This window comes from Pseudorca crassidens, chromosome 4, assembly GCF_039906515.1.
Source record: "Pseudorca crassidens isolate mPseCra1 chromosome 4, mPseCra1.hap1, whole genome shotgun sequence".
Lineage (NCBI taxonomy): Eukaryota > Metazoa > Chordata > Mammalia > Artiodactyla > Delphinidae > Pseudorca > Pseudorca crassidens.
In genome coordinates, this window is record NC_090299.1 from 4,555,072 (window position 1) to 4,579,863 (window position 24,792).

The window sequence follows — 24,792 nt, forward strand, 5'->3', positions numbered from 1 at the left end:
CACCCTAAGGCGGACCCGCCTACCTGGGAAGGGGGATCCAGTGTTAATGGGGCTGTGACGCCAGCTATGACTGTTCTGAAATAATGCAAAGGAAAGGAAGAATGCGAGACCTTCACTACTTTGATCCTTATCACAGACCCCCGGACTGCGAGCCTCACACATAAAATCTTCCCTGATTCCCAAGGAGGGGGGGCACAGCTCTGGAGGCGCTAGCCTGCTGTGTCTTCCCTTCTGCCTGGCAGAAAAATAAAGCCATCTCTCTCTTCCTCCAAAATCCTTGTCTCTATTTCTGTTCGGCCCGGTGCCCAGGGGAGCTGATACTTCGGCAACACCTCCTCCTCCCTCCGCTAGCTCAGAGAGAATTTCTAAAATCCTTCCTTGAAAGGTGCTGGCTGGTGAATAATGCCGACCACGTGAGGGCCTCTGTGCCCCGGGGCTCAGGTGCTCTTCAACAATCCCATGAAGCAGTTGCCTTTAGAAACCCCACTCTGCAGACGAGGAAACTGAGGGTCAGAGAGGGTCTGGGACTTGGCCGGGTTCACAGCTGGTAAATGATGGACAGGGATGGAACCCAGGCCTGTCTGAGCCCTGTCCCCATGTATTTCACCACCATGGGGTGCGTGTGTGTGCGCGCGCGCGTGTGTGTCTGGTTGTTCCAGGGGGCATTGAGAAATCCGACTTGGTCAGGACGACGCGCAGGGTGGGCTTACTCCCTGCAACTGTCGGGGAAAAGTACCCTCTAAGTGCCCCCTGTCAGTGACCAGAACAGAGCGCCTGCTTCAGTCTGGGGCATTTCCTTCATGGGGTCAAGGGTCTGGGGAGCTGGGTCAGCCCCTGGAAGGCTGCTGGGCAGGAAACGGAACGGAGCCTGGGGGGCGGGGGTAGGGAGAGAGGGGGGAGGGGAGAGAGGGGGGGGGAGCCTGCAGAATGTCCCCACCCTAAGGCGGACCCACCTACCTGGGAAGGGGGATCCAGTGTTTATGGGGCTGTAACCTCACAGTTCACTGGCCTCTGACCGGGACCCTCCCCCACTCCCCCCACTCCCTCTCCCGTCCTCAGAGAGTCTCTCAATCAAATCCACCCCAGTCCGCCCCGCCCTTCGCCTTGTTTAGAGCTTCCTGGGGACAAATTCCAAGGCCGCTGGGCCCGCCCCTTCTCTCCCTCACCTCCCGCCTCCCCCGACTTTGGACTTGGCACTCTCAGGAATCTCTCCCTGCCTGTGCTCCTGCGGACTCTCTGCCGGCATCCTTGCCGCGGCTGCTCCACCGGGAGGGGGGAGGGGGAGGGGGAGGGGGAGGGTCCCGTCCCCTCCGCCCAGCTCCCAGGCCCTTGCGCTTCCCCTGCCCAGCGCTGGTCACAGTGGGGACGGGTGACTCTGCTGTCCCACTCCTGGGCTGCTCCCCTCCCAAGGGTAGGATGGGGGTCCCATTACTCTGGCTGTGGAACAAATTACCCCAAGACTTCGTGGCCTGAAACCACCACTTCTTAAACTCACAGATTCCGTGGGCTGGGAGTTTGGGCTTGTCTGGGGCCTCAGCTGGAGTCACCTGGAGGTTTGTTCAGGTCGCGCGGTCGATGCTGGCTGTCCAGTGGGCCCTCCACGTGGGCTAGCAGGGGGGGCAGCACCCACTTCAAGATGTAGGCGGTCTGGGACTTCCTTGGCGGTCCAGTGGTTAGGATTCTGCACTTCCACTAAAGGGGGTGCGGGTTCCATCCCTGGTGGGGGAACGAAGATCCCACATGCCATCAGCCAAAAAACAGGTGGAGGGGCGCTCCAAGGGGTGGGGGGCATGGACCCCCCCCCCCGACTGCTTGGTGGGAGCTGTGTAGGGAGGGTCATTTAGGAAGATACAGGACCAGCCCCCAGCAGGTTCTCAGGACGTTTCTGCTGCTCTGTTGAGCCCACATAGCCCCGCTGCAGCTTCCAGAAGAGGAAACTGAGGCCCAGGGTACTCGCTCAAGGCCCTCACGTGTGGGACGCCAGTTCCACTGCAGGACACTGCCCCCTAGTGGCCAGAGGCGGCATGTCCAGGAGCCGAGGCCTGAGAGCCGGTGTGGACGGCGGTGGGGGGACGGCGGTGGGGGGACGGGGGGGGGGGGGGGCCGGGGCGGGGCTGACCCTGCCTCTCCTGGACCAGCGGGCAAACTCTTGAACCTCCGCAGGTTCCGCAGATTGGGGTCAGCGCACATTTATGTCGTCAGTCTCGGTCATCCTGGTGACCCTCCCATCAGTGACATCCTTAGAGATCTCCACTAGAGGTAGTGTGGTACTGACTGGACCTGCTGAGTGGCCGTGGGGTGACCGGATGGTCACAGGGTTAAAGTCCACTCTGACTTATTTGAGGAAGCCATCAGTGACTTCCGTGGTCTCCAGGATAAAGGCCACAGTCTTTGAAGTGGCTTGGGAGGCCCCACCCACCCCCATCCTCCCCCTCAACCTCAAATTGTCAAGAGCCCAGAGGTTCCCACCACTTTAAATCCAGCAACAGCAGAACAAGAGGCCCAGGTTCTGCAGCCCTGTGGGAGCCAGACCAACAGCCCAGCTGCAGGCTCCTTGCTCCCATCTCGTGCTTAGCCTACTTCTTTTTCTTTTAAGAATGTAAAAGGCAGTTTGCCAAACTGAATTATCATAAGTTGATTGCACAATTATGACCCCACTGTATTACATGCTCTCTCTGTCTCTGTCTCTGTGTGTTTGCACTTGCTGTTCCCTCTGCCAGGACTGCCCTTCCCCTCAAATCTCTCTCTTCTACTCATCCGGCAAGGTTCAGCTCAGTCATCACCTCCTCCAGGGAGCCTTCCCTGACTGCCCACCCCAACCCCGGACCTCATATAGAAGGCCAAGTTTTTTCTTGTGACAACCTAGATGACTCTTTAGCTGTCTCTCTCCTCACTGTCCCTTGAGGTCAGGGACTGGGTCTTATTCACATCTGTGTCCTCCATGCCCAGACCAGCACCCAGCACGTGTTATGAACTCAAAACAGTGTTTGTTGAGTGAATGAATAAAGAATTGCCTGTAGAAATGAGACCATCCAGGGGCGTGGCTAAGAGCTCAGATGCTGGAACCAGCCTGCCTGGGTCCAACTTCCATTTTTGCCACTAATAAATAGGCTGTGTGACCTTAGATACTTTCCTTGACTTCTCTGGGCCTCAATCATCTCAAAGGCTAGGAGAGTCTGAAACGAGTGGGCCAGCTCTTATCCATGCATTTTCATCCAGCAGTGAGTACTTTTTTTTATCCCAGCTGATTCTAAGACTGGGAGGAAACATAAAAAAGTATAAAATACAATGGGAACACTGAGATGCAGAAAGCACCCTGGAGTCGGAGACTTGACGTAGCTGGGTGTGACTGAGAGCAGGTCCCCTCCCTGCTCCCTTCCAGGAAATTTAAGTCCTGCCCTCCTGAAGTGCTAACTACGGGCCAGAAAATCGATTAGCTCATTGAATCCTCCCGTGATCCTTTATGAGTATGATCATTGACATTTTATAGATGGGGAAACTGTTTCCCAGGGGAAGACAGCTGCAAGGTGGTGGAGCTGGGATTTGAACCCACGCAGTCTGGCCCTTGAACCAGTCACTCAGACGTTTCACTGTACCACCCGTTGTTTGCCATTCCCTGCCTTCTCGAGATTCAGCCTCTCGCTCCCCGTGGCTGGGTCTCCCACAGCCCTCACAGTCCTCTATACTTCAGTATGCAGGGGACTGTGTCTCAACACACACATGCACATGCGCATACACGCACACGTGCGTGTATCTCCACCTGAAAGAGTGTGGCCTTCTGTCCTCTCTCTCTGTGCAAGGGTCCTGGGTGAGCTCCACTGTCACTGTCCCAGGTTTATCCAGCGAAAGTCAGGACAAATGGCCAGGAAGTGGAATCCCCACACGCAGGGGAGAAACACCCGACACCAGGGCCTTCGTCTCCGTCCTCACTCGAAACCTCACCGAGGCACTGGTGCCACCCCTTGTTGTTCCCTTTTCCCTGCTCTGCTCCCCATCACGCTCGGGCTGTCTCCCTCTCCTGGTTCAGGTCTCAGCATGGATGGTATCACCTGCCAGAGGCCTTCTCCATCCTGGGCCATCCCGGGAGTGGGGGGACGGGGGCGTGGCTGGAGTGCTTTTCCAGTATGCAGGGCACTTCCGCTCACAGCCAGATCAGAAGCGAATGACATCTTCTCTGTGCTTCTGCTCCCCATCTGAAAAGTGGGGATCACCTCTGGGTCCTCAGCTGGTAGAGTCTATGCTGGCTGTGGAATGTGGAGAGAGGCAGAAGGGAATCGCTGGCCAGGGCCCCTGGGAGTTGAGGCCACAGAGCCCAGGGTTCTGGTGCCTGGAGCAGAGCATCCAGCCAGCACAGAGCCTGGAACCTGGGGGAGAGGAAAGGGGTCAAGGCCTCTTCCCTAGAAGGGAAGACAGACTCATGAGACCAAAAGGAATGAACTCTGGACACAGCCTGGGTGGAGCTCAGGGGCTTGTGCGGTGTGGACAAAGCCACCGTCAAAAGAGCACATGCTGTGATTCCATTTACATAACACTCTCAAAATTAACAACAACTATGTGTGTGTGTGTGTGTGTGTGTGTGTGTGTGTGTGTGTGTATGTATATGGTACTGTGGAGAGCAGATCAGTGGTTGCAGGGGTTGGGATGGGGGGGCATGGCCATAGGGAATAGCATAAGGGGATTTTTTTGGAATGATGGAGCAGTTCTGTGTCCTGATTGGGGTGGTGGTTACACAAATCTATGTGCAATAAAATTCATAGAACTATATACAAAGAGAAAAGTAAGTGCATGGAAAAACAGGAGAAATCCAAGTAAGGTCTGTGGTTTAGTTAGTAGTATCATGCCAGTGTCAATTTCCAGGTCTTGGCCATCGCATTATGGTTTTGTAAGATGCTGTCACTGGGGGAGCTGGGTGAAGGGCACAGGAGAGTTCTCTGAATTATTTTCGCAACTTCTCTGCAAGTCTAAAACTACTTCAAAATAAAAATGCTAGGAGTACTTCATCCAACAACAGCAGAATATACACTCTTCTCAAGTTCACATGGAACTTTCACCAAGATAGACCACAAAATACACCTTAAATTTAAAATACAGATTGGGAATTCCCTGGCGGTCCAGCGGTTAGGACTCTATGCTTCCACTGCAGGGGGGAATGGGTTCGATCCCTGGTCGGGGAATTAAGATCCTGCAAGCTGTGCGGTGTGGCTAGAAAAATAAATAAATACAAATTTAAAGATTAAAAAAATAAGAGAATACAGATCATATAATGTATACTCTCAGATCTCAATGGAATTAAACTAGAAATCAGTAACAGAAAGATAGTAGGAAAAGGCCAAGATACTTGGAGATTAAACAACACTCTTCTAAATAACACGTGAGTCAAAGAAGAAATCGCAAGAGAAATATTAGAAGATTTTGAACTAAATGAGTGAAAATGCAACTTACTAGAGTTTGTGGGATGCAATGAAAGCAGTTCTCAGAGGGAAATTTATAGAATTGAATGTATCTATTAGAAGACATCTAAAATCAATCATTTCAGCTTTTAGAAAAAGAAGAGAAAATCCAGAGTAAAGCACAGATGGCCAACAGGGACACGAAAAGATGCTCAGTATCACTAGTCACCAGGGAAATGCAAATCAAAATCACAGTGAGGGAAAAAAAAAAAAAAAATCACAGTGAGCGGGGCTTCCCTGGTGGCGCAGTGGTTGAGAGTCCGCCTGCCGATGCAGGGGACACGGGTTCGTGCCCCGGTCCGGGAAGATCCCACATGCCGCGGAGCGGCTGGGCCCGTGAGCCACGGCCGCTGAGCCTGCGCGTCCGGAGCCTGTGCTCCGCAACGGGAGAGGCCACAGCAGTAAGAGGCCCGCGTACGGCAAAAAAAAAAAAAAAATCACAGTGAGATATCACCTCACTCCGGTCAGAATGGCTGTAATTCCGTAACTCCACCCAGCTGAGAAATGAACCAGGGGTGCCCGAGGCTCGCACACAGTACCCTGATAAATCACTCCTCCTCCTGGGTGGTGGGGGAGAAGGTGAACAGGAAGACAGGCGCACGGAGCGCCCGCTACGGTGGTTGTTATCCCTGGTGGCGCTTCCCCATCATCACCATCACCATCTACCCTGAGAAACCTTTACCTCCTCACCACCTCACGCCATCAGGATGGCCACTGTCAGAACAAGTGTCGGTGAGGATGTGCAGGAACTGGAACCCTCGTGCACTGATGGTGGGGATGTCCATAGAACAGCTGGGTGGGAAACAGTATGGTGGTTCCTCAAAAAAACTGAAAATAGAACCACCATGTGATCTAGCAGTTCTACTTCCAGGTACTTACCCCGCAAGATCGAAAACAGGATCTCAAAGAGATATTTATACCCCCATGTTCATAGCAGTGTTATTCACGATGGCCAAAAGGTGGAAGCCGCCCAAGTGCCCATCACAGGTGGATGGCTATCAGGAATTCCCCGGAGGCCCCGTGGTTAGGACTTGGTGTTTTTGTAACAGGAAAGAGCCAATCCTGGCTCCATGTTGGATCTGATTTACTTTAACCTTTGCTTCCCGTTGCTTTTGTTCGCTAAAAGGATACAGCCTCTACATAATGGCCTGCTTCGGGGAACCCTGCCACTCTGTCTGAATGTTAAACCAAAGTGCCTTTGGTCAGGGAAGCGTCCTGACCCTGTCCATCTGTGAATGGCTGCAAGAAAGATGAAATTAACACACCCCTCCCCGAAGCTGGCCATTCCAGGAGATATTTGCGAGACTTATGGTCTTTTTACCTTACTTCCCCACCTCCTCTCCCTGTCTGTTCTCTAAAAGAAACTGGCATCCAAACCCTGAGAAGATGGTGTTTTGGAGACATTAGTCTGCCATCTTCTCAGTCTGCCGGCTTTCCAAATAAAGTCATATTCTTTTTGCCTCATCACCTCATCTCCCGATTTATTGGCCTGTTGGACTCGGTAACACTTTCACTGCTGTGAGCCCGGGTTCGATCCCTGGTTGGGGAACTAAGATCCCGCAAGTCACACGGCATGGCCAAAAACAAAAACAAAAAAACAGATGGATGGATAAGCAAAGTGTGGTCTACCCATACAATGGAATATGATTTAGTCTTCGAAAGGAAGGAAATCCTGTCACACACTACAACAGGAATGAAACTTGAAGACATTATGCTCAGTGAAACAAGCCAGTCGCAAAAAGACAAATACTTATGTGAATGCGCTCGTATGAGATCCTTCCTTAGAGCAGTCAAGTCCACAGAGACAGAAACTGTAATGGTGGCCACCAGGGGCTGGGGAGGGGAGGGAGTGCAGAGGTGTTTCATGGGGACAGAGTTTCTGTTTTGCAAAATGAAGAGTTGTGGAGATGCATGGTGGTGACGGCTGCACAGCAGTGTGAAAGTACTTAATGCCACTGAACTGGACACTGAAAAGTGGTTACGATGGTAGATTTATATTATGTGTATTTCACCACAATTTTTTTTGGAAAAAAGAATAAAAACAATGATTGAACTAAAAAATCAGTTAACAAAAATAAAAGAACACTTACATTCACAACTCAGATGCCTTCCTGAACAATCTTATAAAGCAATAGTGCTGGCACCTGAAACTCAGGTGTCCCAAACTACTGAGAATTGTGACATCACTAATAGCACATCACCCCCCCAAACCTCCCATCCTGCTGGTTCCTGTCTCAATTAATAGTGTCACAGGGAACAATGTGCTATTAAGAAAGTCTATGGGTAAGCATTTTCACAATCTAGAAAGTGACAGATATTTGGGGGTGAGGGGGAAGGAAGGTAGCGTGTGTGTGTGTGTGGGGGGGTCTGCTTTTTTTTTTTTTCCCGAGAAAAGACTGAAATCGTTTTTCTGGTTTTGCCAGGACAAGGAGCTGAATTAACATCGGAGGAACCTGAAGGATGTGGCCCTCGCCATTTCCGCCCTCCTGGTTCTCTGCGTCTTGCTCATCCTCCTGTCTGTCCCCTTTCATTCATCCAGCAGACACGTTTGGAGTGCCTACCCTGCACCCAGCATGGTGGCCACTGATCCAGGGCTGCACAAAACGGACAAAGATTGCCCTAGCAGGGGAGACAGAAAAAACAAGCAAACAAAGGAGGATGCTCATTCCGGTAGAGAGGTAGAGAGAAGAGCTGCGAGGACAGCAAGCAGGGTGAGGGGCATTGCCCTCAGCTACCACGTCCACCCTCCCATGCCCCGGGCAAGAAGAGCAGCCAGCAGTGCCTTGGAGTACAGCTGTGGTCCTCACACTGTGAGCCCCTTGGGCAGACAGGGCCTGGTGGCTCTGACTGCCCGGTGCTGGTGTGTTTATTTCCCGAAGGCTGGGCTGGACCAGCTGCTTTCAGGCGGCTGTTCCTGTTCCCACAGCTCCCTCTGCTGGAAAGGAGCTGCTCCTGCAGCCGAGGGCAATCCCGTAGTTACAGGGGCGACAGTTCCCGGTTATTCCCTTCCTCTGGCTCCAGGGTCTCATGTGACCACAGACTGACCCCTCCCCTTTGAGGATGAAAATCGTAACGAAAAATCTCTCATTCTAAAAGAAATGCATTTCCTTTTCTATTACTGGGACTAAGGATTTAGGTCACTTTGTAAAATATTTTTTTTAACAAATAGTTTTTAAGTTTTTTACTTTTTCAGAGTCTCTTTAGATAGTTCTGCAAGTTCTATACCAATATCCCTGAGGCACGGGAGCCCACAGGATTGCTTGTACGGGTTTAGCAAGTTCCGTCCATGAAATTTGGATTGGATTAGGTTGGTGTCTGACCTTGTCTCCCACTGGCCTGTCAAGCTCTTGGGAGATTTCCCTTGGGGTCCTCCGCCCACCTGTGGTGATTGATTTCCCAGCAAACATGTGATTGAGTTACCGTATCTGCTTTGCCTCCTATTCCATTTGGGGTGCCTGGCTCTCGTCTAGATGTTCATCCTCTCCGCCAGTGTGAGTCATTCATTCAACAGGTATCTGAGTGTGCCGGGCACGGTGAGAATACAGCCGAGGAGAAGTGGGACTGCCAGAGCCCATGCCCGCCTGGAGGTGGGCCGACAGCCATCTAATAACGACCCAGACACAGTGGTGGTGAGTGCTATGAGGGGAACACGCTGGGCATCTCCCAGGATCCAGGTGAAGCTGGAGAGATGTGAATGAGTGAGAGGAGAGAGGCCCAGGACCAGTGAGGGCGTAGGGGCCAGATCCTGCAGGCCTGGCCGGCCATAGGACAGACTTTGGATTTTATTCAAACATAACAAGAGACACTGATGGGCGTTTCAGGCAAAACTCAAGTGTATTTGATTTCTGGAAAGACCCCTTGTGCCGCTGTGTGCTATATGAAAAGTGGCTTGGAGAGGGGATGGGGGAAGCAGGAAACCACTTAAGAGAGGGCTGAGTGGCCCAGGTGAGACGGGGCGGCGGTGGGGACAGACACAGAGGACGCACTGAGGATGTTTTCGGGGGTGCTGGGAGGCACATTGATGAATTGGATGTGCGCTCTTACTATTCACAGCACATCACTCCTAGTCAAAGTCTTCAGAAGATACTGCCATGAGTTCATGAGGCAAAGTTCCTGGTAAAGAAAGCAGGGGTGACGAGGCAGACAGGACAGATGTTGGCCCAAGGTCATTTTTCTGTCTCCAGAATGGAGGTTGGGGGGGGGCCAGGCACACCCCGCTCTAGCTGGCACTGCCCCCTTCACCTTCTCCTGATTCCCTCCTCTCCCACCCCTGACCAGCTGGAGAGTTAAGAGGGCCCTTCTGGATCTCAGAAAACTGTCCTTCCACCTCTTCCTAAGTCAGTAACAAGTTGAGAATTGCAGCTGCGCTGCACTTGCTTGTTACTTGTGTCACAGCCAAGGACGGCTGGTGACGTGGATCCCATCTGCCACCCTGAGCCCACCTTTCTCCTTAGTCACTTTCAGCAGTTGGAAGAAATCCTTACAAAATAACGCTTCACCTCTTCCTATGCTGTCCCTTCTGACAGCTGTTTAGCTAAGCTAGTTTAAAACTTTAAGTTCAGACCATTATTAGTTTTTTCCTCTCAGTATGTCCTTCGTATGTCCCGAGCTGTGTGACTCCAGGACCCCTACTCTCAGGTTCATGATGGACACACCTCCTCACATATGGTCCAAGGCTCATATTCCTGAAAGTTCTGGCTTGGAGGATAAAAAGCCACAAGGTACTTAACCACCTTATTTCGCGTGTGAATTTTATTTATTTTTTTATTTGGTTGTTCTGGGTCTTAGTTGCTGCATGTGGGCTCCTTAGTTGTGGCATGCGAACTGTTAGTTGCAGCATGCATGTGGGATCTAGTTCCCTGACCAGGGATCGAAGCCGGACCCCCTGCATTGGGAGCGTGGAGTCTTTGCCACTGCGCCACCAAGGAAGTCCCACATGTGTGAATTTTACGTGTGAATAAATAGCACCCAATTTTATGTGTGCTTCCAGGGCGACTCCTGTACGCCCGAGGCTGCCTTTGGACGCACGAGGGGATGTCCTAGGTACTCCTGAAATCTCTAAGTGGCTACTGTGCTCTTGGCTGTAGGAATGAAGAACAAGCTAATTGCACAGGGCACTCTACTCAATACTCTGTAATGACCTATATGGGAAAAGAATCTAAAAAATACAGTGGTTTTATGTATACGTATAGCTGATTCACTGTGCTGTACAGCAGAAACACAACATTGTACATCAACTAGATTCCAATTAAAATTAAAAAAAAAAAAGCTAATCGTCTCTAGGGTGACGGGTGGTGTGCTCCTCTCAGCCTTTATGCGACCCCATGCCCATCCCTGCTTATTCTTCTAGAAGGTGGGGGAACTCTAGACCCCGGCAGCAGACACAGTCTGCAGGAGTCACCAGAATGACAACACACCCCGCTCTCCCCCAGCCTCAGCACTGGGGGCCTCCCTCCCAACTTTGCTACTGACTTCACAAGAGGTGGAAGGACAGTTTTCTGAGATCCAGAAGGGCCCTCTTAACTCTCCAGCTGGTCAGGAGTGGGAGAGGAGGGAACCAGGAGAAGGTGAAGGGGGCAGTGCCAAACAGAGCGGGGTGTGCCTGGCTCCCCCAACCTCCATTCTGGAGACAGAAAAATGACCTGGGTCTAACATCTGTCTTGTACTATGCAAACCAGCTTTCAGTCCCCATTCCCAATGAGGCCCTGCACTAATCTCTAGTAGAAACCTCAGAAACAACACCGAACAACTAAGAGAATTTCAGAACCCAAGGTCCCTTAGATATAAGGTGCACAGATAATGATGTAAATTATCTTCCAGGGCTTCCCTGGTGGCGCAGTGGTTAAGAATCCGCCTGCCAATGCAGGGGACACGGGTTCAAGCCCTGGTCTGGAAAGATCCCACATGCCGCGGAGCAACCAAGCCCGTGTGCCACAACTACTGAGCCTGCGCTCTAGAGCCCGTGAGCCACAGCTACTGAGCTCACGCACCTAGAGCCCGTGCTCTGCAAAAAGAGAAGCCACCACAATGAGAAGCCCGCGCACCACAATGAAGAGTAGCCTCCGCTCGCCGAAACTAGAGAAAGCTTACGCAAAGCAATGAAGACCCAACGCAGCCGAAAATAAAATAAATTAAAAAAAAAAATATATATATATATATATATAAATGTGTGACACAGAAGATCCATGAAAGCTAAGGTCGGAGATTACACAATCAGATTTTTCACGATGCACAGCTGAGAATACACCTACTTTACAAACCTCAAAGATCTATGATACATGACACAAAAGCAACCTAAGCTCTATGCTTGAGTTCTACTACCTAGGAGGACCACCTTATAAAAGAGATTAAAATCAACATCAAAGCCTGTTGTACCTGCAAGGGATCTTTAAGATTCCACGTGGTCAGGGTGAAAGAACAAAATCCTAATACCAGTCATATTACCACACAAATAATTTAACTGTTCACTTTGAGGAGAAATAAATATTTAATGCTGTGAACTTTCTTTATCCCACTCCTTAAATCGCATACTCAACATGTCTATTTTCAAACAAGCAAAAAGGAAAGTACGTACAGTCGTTTTCAGATGGAAACCCTTTCCAATAAAATTTAAATTTTATTAATATTTAATTATAAACCAAACGTTGGGAATCATATATAGACACGTTTGCTATGGACAGACTTAGACTGTGAGGTCATACTTTCAAAAAAACTTCAGAATGAGTTGCAATAAATCAATACGTTTTCTCAGAAACTGTATAATTTCCTTCGGTTTGCAATCCATTATATGGAAAGTTTAATATAATTTTAAATAACTTACCACCTATCCTAGGAGTAAGCTATTGAAAACTGAATCACTATTAGGATCGAATTAACAAGGCTTTAAAGGCTCAGTTTCCCTAAGGATATACAAATATACAAATCTTGAAAAGGTAATACTGTTAGTTGAGCTGTAAAATCCATAAAAATAACGGTTCTGCCACAGTGCCCGGGTAAGTTCATTCATTTTGCTTCCCCGATGCCCCCCACCAAGCAGCTTTGAAGCTTCAAGTTTGAACTGGAAGGCGCAGAAAATCACACATCCTTCGTGAAATGATGAAGATACTGAGAAATCAAGTGTGCAAAAAATAAACTCTACAATTCCATACTCCAACATCATGTATGTCTAGTTACAGGATTTTCAACTGGTTTGATTACTACTCGAGAGAATTTCAGACCCGTCCTCTGGCAGCGCTGTCCCGCGGACTCAGACCTGAGATCTTTCGCTGCAACAAGGAAAGTGGTCTTCGGTTCGAAACACGACGGGGGGTTCGTAGCTGGTCCCCTGGGACCTGCTGGAGGGCGCCTTGTTGAAGAAGGAGGGCACATTCATTGTGCGCAGGAGCTTCCTGAACGTACTGGGGAACGTCCCCAGCTCGGCCTCCGCCCTGGAGACCTGCTCCTCCAGCCTGGCTACACTGGCGCCGATCATCCCGACGAAGGCCTCCAGCCGGTCGATCTTGCTGTACACTCTCCGCATCTCGGTGGCCTTGGCGTAAATGCAAGGCACGCCCTCGCTGACCACGTGGGAGGAGTCGCCGCGCAGCATGTCCAGCATGCCCACAAACTCGTCCACCCTGGTGAGCAGGTCCTCCAGGCTCGCGTCCAGCTCCTCGACCTCGGGCCGCGCCCCCGCGCCAGGCAGCAGGCAGGCGGCGTAGCCCGAGGCGGCGCGGCGCAGCAGCGGCAAGTCCCGGCTGGGCGCGCCCGACTCCGGGCCCTCATCCTCCCACGGCACCGACGCGCTGCTGTGGCTCTGGGACACATTACCGCTGTCCCCGCTCCAGGCCGCCACCTGGGGCTCGGCCTCCTCGGCCGGCCCCTCGCACGGCAGCCTGCTGCCCTCCGCGAAACCTTCCATGTCTCGCAACTGACCCGGAACACCAGCCCCGCTTCCAGCCTCTGCGCGCGCATGCGCACGCAGAGCACGCAGCACTACTTCCAGCCTCTGCGCGAGCACGTACACCCGCCCTTGCTACTGGCCTCCTCTGCCCCGCGCATGTGCACGCGCACCCATCTCTGCTTCCAGCCTCGGAACGCTCATGCACGCGCGCGGCGCTCTCCCGCGCACAGGTGCTCACGCTCAGAGCGTGTCGGAAAAAAACATGAACGTGTTGGGGGAAAAAAAAAACCCAACGTTTTGGGACCTGCCTGGTGGCGCAGTGGTTAAGAATCCGCCTGCCAATCCAGGGGACACGGGATTGAGCCCTGGTCCGGGAAGATCCAACATGATGCGGAGCAACTAAGCCCGTGCGCCACAACTACTGAGTCTGCGCTCTAGAGCCCGCGAGCCACAACTGCTGATCACACATACCACAACTACTGAAGCCCGCGCGCCTAGAGCCCGTGCTCTGCAACAAGAGAAGCCACCGCAATGAGAAGCCTGTGCACCGCAACGAAGAGCAGTCCCTGCTCGCTGCAACTAGAGAAAGCCCACGCGCAGCAACGAAGACCCAATGCAGCCAAAAATAAATAAATAAGAACGTGTAACGGGAATACAATAAAGTTTGTGTATCTTAAGTGTACACATTGATTATTTTTTACATATCCATACAACCACATAACCTCCAACCAGGTCAAGATATAGAACATGTCCAGGAACCATGACGGTCTCCCGGCTGCTATCCCTAGTTTCTTCTTGCTGTTTATAGTTAAATGAAAGAGAAGTGAGATAAGCAAAAGGAAGGTCTGTTAAACCTTGATTTTTTTTTTTTCTTTTTTTGGCCGCGCGACTCGTGGGATCTTAGTTCCCCGACCAGGGATCGAACCTGTGCCCCCTGCAATGGAAGGACAGAGTCCTAACCACTGGACCGCCAGGGAATTTCCAAACCTTGATATTCTTGATGACTTTGAAAGTTCTCAGCCTCTCCAGATGGCTAAAATAAAGAAACAAAATTAGGGACTTCCCTGGCGGTCCAGTGGTTAAGACTTCACCTTCCAATGAAGGGGGTGCGGGTTCGATCCCTGGTTGGGGAGCTGGGATCCCGCATGCCTTGTGGCCAAAAAAAAAAAAAAAAAAAGCCAAGGCGTGGAACAGAGGCAATATTGTGACAGGACTTTAAAAATGGGCCACATCAAAAAAATCTTTTTAAAAAAGAAACAAAATTAAGAAATAGCTTTATAGTAAAGATCAAATCCAGGGTACTGCCAGAAAAAAACAAGGAGTTGTGACTGTAAAATACCTCTTAATCAACAGTCAACCAAAGAAAGAAATGGAAAATTTTATCTGAGCCAACCTGAGGATTATAACCAGGGAGACAGTCTTTCAGAAAGCTCTGAGAACTGTTCCACCTTTTAGAAGTCAAAGCACAATTATATGGTTTTGAGACAAAGGATTATACATCAAAGTAACATATTGACGGTTTACATAGCCCAGATGTGCACGTGCAAGGCAAGCAGTGGGTCATCATGACCCCTAACGGCAGCGGTCTGCAACATTTTGGGCACCAGGGACCGGTTTCATGGGAGACGGACGGGGGCGTGGGATGGTTCAGGTGGTAACGCGAGCGACGGCGAGCGGCAGGCGAAGCTTCGCTCACTGGCCTGCCGCTCATCTCCTGCTGTGCAGCCCGGTTCCTAGCAGGCCAAGGACCGGTGGGGTTGGGGACCCCTGCCTTACAGGATTGAAGAGGAATGTTTTCTCCTAAGGAGTTGCCTCGCTAGTGCCAGGAGAAAATTGCTTTTTTATTTTTTTGGCAAGCAGGCACTCCTGCGTCTTCTAAGGGAATCTTGTTACTGTAAAATGCAGGTGCACAATGCATACTAAAGAGGGACAGTGGCCCACACAGGCAGAGAGAGAACTGTATTTAAAATTTCTTGTCCTGCCCTAAAAGTAATTGTAATTCATCAAAGCCCCTCCCCTTTGATTGCCCAATTTATTGTTAAATAAGAAAACATCATCTTTGTCTAAAAGATTTCCTCCCATTTTCCAGTTGATCTATCATTATGGGTTGAATGGGGAAAACTTAGAAAACAGAGAGGCAAATGTTGTAAAATCTTTTTAAAAAAACTCAGAAAAATCAAAGATGGCAGCTCAAAGTACCATTCAGTCAGAACAACTCTTTTTTTTAAACTTTAATTTATTTTTGGCTGTGTTGGGTCTTCATTGCTGCACGCAGGCTTTCTCTAGTTGCAGTGAGCGGGGGCTGCTCTTAGTTGCGGTGAGCAGCTTACTGTGGTGGCTTCTCTTGTTGTGGAGCACGGGCTTTAGGCGCACGGGCTTCAGTAGCTGCAGCACGCAGGCTCAGTAGTTGTGGCTCGCGGGCTTAGTTGCTCCACGGCATGTGGGATCTTCGCGGACCAGGGATCGAACCTGCGTCCCCTGCATTGGCAGGCGGATTCTCAACCACTGCGCCACCAGGGAAGCCCCAGAATAGCAACTCTTTAAAGAGATTGAAGATGTGCCTCAGAGACTCTCAAACAATAGGGTCTTTGGGACTTTGGTCCAATAGAGTGAACCCCAATGAGATTCAAAGGAAACCTATGAAGTATTTTAAGACCATCATATTAGAAGAAACACCGCAGCTAGAAGGGACAGAGATGGTACAAAATGAAACGCCTCTGGACACCCCAAATTTCTCGAAGCATGAAGCATGCTGAGGAAATTACTCATCTGTAAATACATACTACCTATCATGAAAAAGGAAGTATGATTCAAAGGGCGGAACCAAGAGCCCAGATGATAGAGTTGAGAGCCATTCGTAGACTCTGAGACTGAACTGCAGAATTACTGTGCCCCAGTGACTCCTTTGTGCCTCCCATTTCACCCCTTATTTGAGTAGCAATGTTTGTAATGGTTATCCTATGCCTGTCCCACAATTGTATACTGGATGTGTCAGGGGCATATAACTTGTCTCTTTAAAGTTCTACAGATCGAGTAGCACTGTAGTCTAGGTGCTGGAGCTAAGAAACTACGATCATCCACATCTGACCTACAGAGCAAAATTCTGGACTTGGAGATGTGGCTACAATAGGATGTAACTTTGGGGGCCTTTGGGTGGGGGTGCGGCTTGCATGTTGGGAGGGACATGAATCGTTAGTGGCCAGAGAGCAGACTGTGGTAGCCAGCCTTCAAGATGAGCCCCAATGATCTCCATCTCTTGTTGTTCACACTCTTGAGTATTCCTTCCTGTTGAGTGTGTACTGGACATAGTGACTTGTTCATAATAAATAGAAAAACGCAGAAGTGGTGGTGTGTGACTTAGGGATTAGGTCGTAAGAGGAGTTGTGTTATTGTTACTCACCAGGGTTCTTGGCCTCCTTGATCTATAGACATTGATAAGAGGCCAGATAAGAAATTCAGGCAAGGCTTTATTGAGGTTTCTGCTGCAGCAGTAGGGAGGACAAGTAACAAGTTCCCTTGCTCGCTCCCCGGGGTGGGGCAGGGGGCAAGCTGCTTCCTTATATAGGGTGAGGGTAGAAGTGTGTCCTGGGGTCAGCTGGAGGGGTGGCTTAGGAGGTTTGCCCACCCCTTAGGTGGGGTTGAGTGCAGGGGGCGTGCTCGGTACCCTGCTTTTGCTCCCGGCTCTTCAGAATTGGCAGCTGGGTTTTCGGTCTTTTTGTATCTTGTTGTCCATAATTTGTCCCAACTGCACATGCATGCAGTTTTCTTTTTTTTTTTAAATTAATTAATTAATTATTTTTGGCTGCATTGGGTCTTCGTTGCTGCGCGCGGGCTTCCTCTAGTTGCGGCGAGCGGGGGCTACTCTTCACTGCAGTGCTTGGGTTTCTCACTGCGGTGGCTTCTCTTGTTGCAGAGCACGGGCTCTAGGCACGTGGGCTTCAGTAGTTGTGGCGCACAGGCTTAGTTGCTCCACAGCATGTGGGATCTTCCCGGACCAGGGCTCAAACCCATGTCCCCTGCATTGGCAGGACATGCAGTTACTTTTTCTTTGTATTTTGTTGCTGGAGGAGATGTCTGCCCAGGTGTGCACACAGCAGCAAAGGGTCCCAGGTCCCAGCCTGTCTCATCTCTTTCTCTCAAATCACTTGCTCTGACTTCCTGTGGACATCTATTGAGAAACTACATAGCAAGGAATTGAGGTCTTTAACCAACAGCCAGCAAAAAACAGCCTCCTTCCAGTAACAACAGGAAGTGGATCCTTCAACCCCATTCAAGCCCAGTGATGACTGCAGCCTAATTAAATGTCCTAAGCTGAAACTATGTGAGATAATAGATATCTGTTGTTTTCAGCTGCTAAATTTGGGGGTAACCTGTTATGCAGCAATAGACAATTAATCTACCATTGAAGGAATATACTATAATTTATTTGTTTTACTTATTCTCTGGCTGATAAACATTTATGTTGTTTTAGCTTTAGGGCTATTATAAAAAGCTCCTATGAATATTCTTCTATACATCTTTTTTAAAATAAATAAATTTATTTATTTATTTATATTTTTGGCTGCACTGGATCTTCGGTGCTGCATGAGGGCTTTCTCTAGTTGCGGCGAGAGGGGGCCACTTTTTGTTGTGGTGCGTAGGCTTCTCATTGCGGTGGCTTCTCTTGTTGCGGAGCACGGGCTCTAGGGGCATGGGCTTCGGTAGTTGTGGCACATGGGCTCAGTAGTTTTGGCTCAAGAGCGCAGGCTCCGTAGTTGTGAGCCACCAAGAAAGTCCCATCTTCAATATATCTTTTTGTGGATAAATGTGCTCACAACTACGGAGCCTGCGCTCTAGAGCCCGCGAGCCACAACTACTGAGCCCGTGCGGCCACAACTACTGAAGCCCATGCACCTAGAGCCTTGCTCTGCAACAAGAGAAGCCACTGCAATGAGAAACTCGTGCACAGCAACGAAAAGTAGACCCCGCTCGCCGCAACTAGAGAAAGCCGGTGCGCAGCAACGAAAACCCAAGGCAGCCAAAAATAAATTTTTTAAAAAAAAGGTCTTTAAAAACAAACAAACAAAAACCGGACAGACCTTGCACTTCTCTGATGGCACAGTGGTTAAGAATCCGCCTGCCAGTGCAGGGGACACGGGTTCGAGCCCTGGTCCAGAAAGATCCCACATGCCGTGCAGCAACTAAGCCCGTGCACCACAACTACTGAGCCTGAACTCTAGAGCCTGTGCGCCACAACTACTGAAGCCTGTGCGCCACAACTACTGAAGCCCGCGCGCCTAGACCCTATGCTCTGCAACGAGAAGCCACCGCAATGAGGAGCTCCAGCTCACCGCAACTAGAGAAAGCCTGCGCGCAGCAATGAAGACCCAACGCAGCCAAAAAAATAAATATAAAAACTAAAAAAAAAACCCAAAAAACATTGACAGACCTACAATGAGAGATGGACAAATCCACCACTAGAGTAGGTGACCACCACAAAGCCTCTCCCTGCGTGACTGACTGCTCAGGCAGGTAAGAAGACTTGGGACATCAGACAGGGATGATTTAAGGGGCCACATTAAGGAACTCTCATCCATTCTTCTCTGAGTATTTATGCAACTATGGCTGTGGGAGGTAAGGAATGTGGGTGAAATGGGTGTGACGTACAGGACACTGAATAAATGGTAAGAATGACTGTGCAGCCTGCCCCAAGTTCAGGATGCCTTTAACTAACCAAGAATGAAGTCATGGGTATTACCAGATGACCGTGGGGCGGCATTTGTCCAGTAGCCTTTTTCCAGTTGGAAAGAATGTCTCAGGGTCTCCCTGGAACCCAGGCATCTTCTGCCACCTAACGAAACTCTAAGTCCAAATACAGAACCTATTTGGAAGTCCCAGTGTAGCTGGACCATAAAAATAAATTCCCGAGAGACTACGAAAGGGCCTGAGACACCTGTTCTCCAAGCTCCGCCTCAAGGGGCAGGGCTAACATTGTCCACGAGGTGGCTGGTTACTTTACAGGAATCTCGAACAAATGGAATGCCAACTCCCCAAGAAAGCTCAAAGACAAGACAGTGCAAAACCATCATTTTTTTTGGCTCAGAAAGAGACGGTCACTGGTCCAAGGTGACACATTAATAAGCAAGGGGCAGAGCCGAGAGTGGAACTGGCCCTCCGACCCCAACCCATGCCGTCTGCGCCACCCACTGTCTGCTGTACCGTCAGCTGAGTCAGGAGCTCTTCCCCTGAGCATCTTCCCTCCTGCTGGGCTCAGACAGCAGATACTGCCTTTGGGTCCCAAGGTGCAAATTTCATGCACCTAGCTGTCGCCAGTTCACCATCATGGTGCCCAAGACCCAAAATGCCTTTGTCCAAGGGACTAGCTTAGCTGAGGAAACACCCAGATGCAGAGCCTCAGCAGTTCTGTACTAAGAGGATGGGGGCCACTCAGATTGGAACCTTCCACACACCTTCTCCTCTCCCCTGCCCACCTCTCCATACAGTTTCCATCATCTAGAGCCTTCCCCACGCCCTGGCTGGGTTAAATGCTGCCTTCCTGTTTCCCACCCCCTCCACTTGCTCAGTCTCAGCACTTCTCACTCACTGTGGCAGGGTCTGTTAAACTGGCCATCTCACCCACTATGGTACAAGCCATCTCACCCACTATGGTACAAGCCATCTCACCCACTATGGTACAAGCCCTTTGAAGGCAGCAGCTGTGGAAGAGTTGGGGCTACAATGTCTAGCACATATTAGCTCTCCCATGTATATTCCAGTGTGCGAATGAACAGGTCAGTGACTCTCACTAGGGAACCAACTGCTTGGCGGTGTCCCAGGGACCTAGTACATCGCCAGCAAAATATTTGCTGAATGAATAACTGAACAAATACATAAGCGAACGCACTCTATGAAACGAGCTGGTCAGTGTCTGCTGGAGACTCAGCAGACACCTGGAACGTGGGACCTCAGTAGAAGGAGGGACACCTGCATTTGGGCTCCCTAATCCCACCGAGCCCCAGGGATTCCTCACACTTCTCCTCAGCCTAGACAGGGTCCATCACAGTCTATTCCCAACATCCTCGAGGCCAACCCGTGCTCACTGCTGCATCCCTCTATAGAGCGCTCAGCATCGTGGACTGCTGTTTAGAAAACTGCTGAAGACCAGGTTGCTGAGACAAGAGGCAGAGGTGCGCCAGGTGCCAGCTGATGTTATGGAAATAGCTCTGGCGTCAGTCAGTTCAATGCTCCTGGGCAAGCTCCTGAGAGTTTTTTCAGCCCAAGTTTCCCCACCCGAACAATGATAATAAAATGACACCTGAAATGTGTGAAAATGAGGTAAGTGTGTTAAGTGCCTGATCCCAAGTAGATTCTTGTTCAGACAGACTTTTGCTTCTCATTTCACACACCCGATATCCTGTTATTGGCCAGCAGGTATAGGAACTCAGCTCAGGGGGTAACAGCAGAAACAGGATCAATGCTGTTTTCACTTTTGGCCCCTTGAGTGATCTTCGAATTTGACCTATCCCATGCCACTCATATCCTAAGACTGATTTCCCCCTTCATGAGTTTGCTGAAAGCAAAGGTAACAATCCCAATTACCACTTATTAAAGAAAGGAAATGGGGCTTCCCTGGTGGCGCAGTGGTTGAGAGTCCGCCTGCCGATGCAGGGGACACGGGTTCGTGCCCCGGTCCGGGAAGATCCCACATGCCGCGGAGCGGCTGGGCCCGTGAGCCACGGCCGCTGAGCCTGCGCGTCCGGAGTCTGTGCTCCGCAACGGGAGAGGCCACAACAGTGAGAGGCCCGCGTACCGCAAAAAAAAAAAGAAAAGAAAAGAAAAGAAAAGAAAAGTATTTCTTTGAATTAAAAGCATGTTTGCCTCAACAGACACCATATCAAATATAGGGACTCACAAAGAATTCCCCGTATTTCCACCAGCTGCCCTTTTCCACTTGACACTGCTGCACCGTCATCCACTGTCTGGCCAGGACAGGGACCATGGAGGGTAGGGTCCCCCCCTAGAGAGGGCACGTGCAGACCCTCAGTCCTCAACTCTAGCACCCCCCGCCCTGTTTGGCTGTGTTCACAATGGTCCCGGGTATTATTCACTGGGTAACCCATGGCACCAGACACAATCACCCTTTCACTAAGCAAGGATGACAGACTTGGGCGGCGGGATGGATCTGAAACTGGTGGCTGCAGTTCCAATTCTGACAGACATCACAAGTAGGTACAGGAAGTTAGGGAAGGGAGGTGGGTCAGGCCCTCATTTCCCTTCTGTGCAATTACCGCAGTGACACCTCCACCTTCACTGCACACCCCTGCCCTGTCCATTTTCTGTGACCATATTTGCATTTTCTAAACCACAAACAGGAAAGTGTTGTTGACCTACTCAAACCTTTCCATGGGTCTCCATTACTCTGCTTTTCAAAAGTTTTCAGCAAACCACCCTTAACTTCAGAAGGCCTTGCTACCCGAAGCATGGTACCTGAACCAGCAGCAATGCCATTACTTGGGAGCTTGTGAGAAATGCCTAAGTCAGGTCCTTAACCACAGGATTAGAATCTGCATTTTAACAAGGCCCCAGGGGTTCAGATGCACTTTAAGTTTGAATATCAGCATTGCTCCAGAGGCTCAGGACAGGGCAAGAAGCAGCTCCAAGTGGGAAACTTCCTTAGCCAGTGGTGTGTCATTTTAAAAACTAAAAAAATACTTTTTCTGTCAAACATTCAAGTAAGTTGACTATTCAGAATGCATCAATACATTCCTTGGCAACAGGTACCCTACAGCGCATCTAGGTACAGCACAGAACACAAGACCCCAGGTGGAGAAGCATGGACACACACAGAATCAAGTTTAAACTCTTCAAAGCCGTATGAAGACCTCCACAGCCACACTTCCTATGTCCCTCATTGCCTCCCTGTTCTCTCACAACACCCCAAAGCCCTCCCCACCATGCCACGCTTCTACCTGCCTATGGACCCCAGGGTCCGTACTGTACCCTTAGTCCCTGGGCCTGGGCAGTTGTGCCTATGCTTCCAGGCCCAGACCAAGAGTCCTTGGGTCTGAAAGCTTTTTCCCTCAGACTCCCCGATGCTCAGGTGACTCTCTCCTCAGTGCTCCCACCGCAGCATAAACACGGGGTATCCAAACCTCTTCGATGCCTTCAGCTGTCCTGGTTTACACTTATGACCCCACACTAATTACTACTAGGGCCACCCTTCACTCTCTTTTGTTTTCTTTTCTTTTTTCCCCATTTTTCACTGTGCCTCGCGGCCTGTGGGGTCTTAGTTCCCCAACCAGGGATCAAACTCGTGCTTTCTGCAGTGAAAGCTCGGAGCCCTAACCACTGGCCTGCCAGGGAGTTCCCAACACCTTTCACTTTCAAAACTGCCTCGGTTTGACAAATGACATGACCGCCCTAAACAGGCGCTCAGGCCATGAGGCCCAGAACCATGGTCGAATCCTCGCACATCCACACCCAGGCCCTCAGCGTATCCCATCTGCACCGCCTTCGGGATGCAGTCCACACACGTGCCCGCGCCGCAGCGACCACTCGGCCCCCAAGTGCCCCAGCTCTCCGCGGGCTGCTTCCCTCACTCTCATCCTTGCTCTACTCACAGTGATCAATTTTCAACACGGCAGCTGGACAGCCTCTGCGCATGTGGTCAGATCCTGTCACTCCTCTGGTTAAACCCTCAAACTGCTTCCCAAAGTGCTCCTTCTGCCCACCGTCTACTGCCTTGTCCCACAGCACTCGGGGCTCAGGCTGTTCCTCGCCTCTCTGCCCTGCTTGTCCGCCTGCCTGGAGTGTCCTTTCCCTAGATAGCCCTGTGTATATTCCACACACCCATCTTTGCCCAGATGTCACTATATCAGAGATGTCACCTGACCATCCTCTATAAGACAGCAGTGCGGCCCCAGCACCCTATCTTCCAGAGCCCCCTTCTTGCTTTTTCTACAGAACTTACCACTATCAGTGTTATTTCTCCCCCTGCCTTACTACAGTCAGGCACTGTTCTAAGTTTCTTATGAATGTGAGGTCCAAGGGTACAAGCACTTTGTTCCCTGATGTTCCCCAGTACCTGGGGACACTCAATTTGAACACATTTCCCAAATCAGAAGTATCTGACCTCCTTTTGACAATGACAACAATCAAGGAGACACTTTCATTCTGAAAAAAGTTTATATATCTCAACTTTTCTTGACCAACTCAGTGGCTTTGGTCATTTGCACAAAGACTCTAAAAACTGGCTTTCAGCATTTGTTTTTCCGAGCCAATGAACTTCATCATGACAAGCTAGAGCTCTGACCTCAATCCCTGTGACGTCTGCTCTGATGACCTAGCCTGGACATCACCTAAACCTGGAGGATGCCTCCTACTATCAGTTTGGGGCCTACCGTGGCCAGCTGCATGCTTTCCTCCCCAACCCTGCCAGGCTTCTGCAGAGGAGCCCCTCAAACCATAATTATACTATATGAAATAATTTTAGCCCCAAGTCAGCAAACACATGTAGTACCTAGAACTCATCCCCCATTTCAGGTTACTCACCAGACAGGTTACAAGATGTACACCAGTTAACATGCCACAGAAAAATTATAATTCTGAAAAACCAAACAAACAAAACCAAAGCAACACAGCTCCCCTCCACTGATGTGCTGGACTGCAAAATCCCAAAATTCACACGCCACCACTCGACGTGCCCAACAGCCTTCTGGGCCTTCTCAATCTTATCCGAAGTAGCGGCATCCACACCCTTGATTGGGGTTTGGGTTCTTGCTTCGGCAGCTGCAGCCAAGTAGTGTCTTCCTTCCTTTTTCTTTTTTTTTTTTTTTTTGCGGTACGCGGGCCTCTCACTGTTGTGGCCTCCCCCGTTGCGGAGCGCAGGCTCCGGACGCGCAGGCTCCGGACGCGCAGGCTCAGCGGCCATGGCTCCCGGGCCCAGCCGCTCCGCGGCATGTGGGATCTTCCCGGACCGGGGCACGAACCCGCGTCCCCTGCCTCGGCAGGCGGACTCTCAACCACTGCACCACCAGGGAAGCCCCATTCTTTCTTGCAGAACTCTGACTTCAAGTCTCTTTCTTGGCTCCCAAATTCCAGGAAGCATTAAAAAATAGCAAAGCACAACAGTACACTTTCAAACTTTAAAAATACAATAAAATCACAGTAACAAAAATAGGACCACACAGCAGTTTACAATCTAGGCCCTGTTCCTGTTCCTTTACGTAACGGCATTTACTTAAAAGCTGTCTTTTCCAAGCTGAATGCACCTAACAGTCAAAATCCACATATGACAATATAATACTGAAACCATCTACCATACTGGTACTGGAGATTTAGTGTCCAACAGGGCGAAAACGCAGAAAGAAACGTAGGGAGAGAAAACGAAAGACTCTTGGTTTCGGCCTCTCCAAGCAGTCATCCTCCTTACCAGCTGAACGGAGTCCATCAGCTGATAATCGAGAGTACGAGAGGGGGAAG

General features: G+C 50.3%; 1 protein-coding gene and 1 long non-coding RNA gene across 2 annotated transcripts; both read right to left on the bottom strand.

Annotated features, from left to right (window-relative positions):
• Positions 1 to 260: 260 nt before the first annotated feature.
• Positions 261 to 24,792, bottom strand: LOC137223383 (uncharacterized). The gene is made up of 3 exons (XR_010942844.1): positions 23,863 to 24,792; positions 1,496 to 1,716; positions 261 to 488 (listed from the first exon to the last, which is right to left on the bottom strand). It is a non-coding gene; the product is annotated as an uncharacterized lncRNA (long non-coding RNA).
• BLOC1S4 (biogenesis of lysosomal organelles complex 1 subunit 4) lies at positions 11,586 to 14,417 on the bottom strand. The gene has a single exon (XM_067735038.1). The coding sequence runs from the start codon at positions 13,348 to 13,350 to the stop codon at positions 12,697 to 12,699; it is 654 nt and encodes a 217-aa protein (XP_067591139.1). The 5' UTR covers positions 13,351 to 14,417; the 3' UTR covers positions 11,586 to 12,696.

Coding starts and splice junctions, on each gene's coding strand:
- BLOC1S4 (XM_067735038.1), bottom strand. CDS start 13,350: ATGGAAGGTTTCGCGGAGGGCAGCAGGCTGCCGTGCGAGGGGCCGGCC.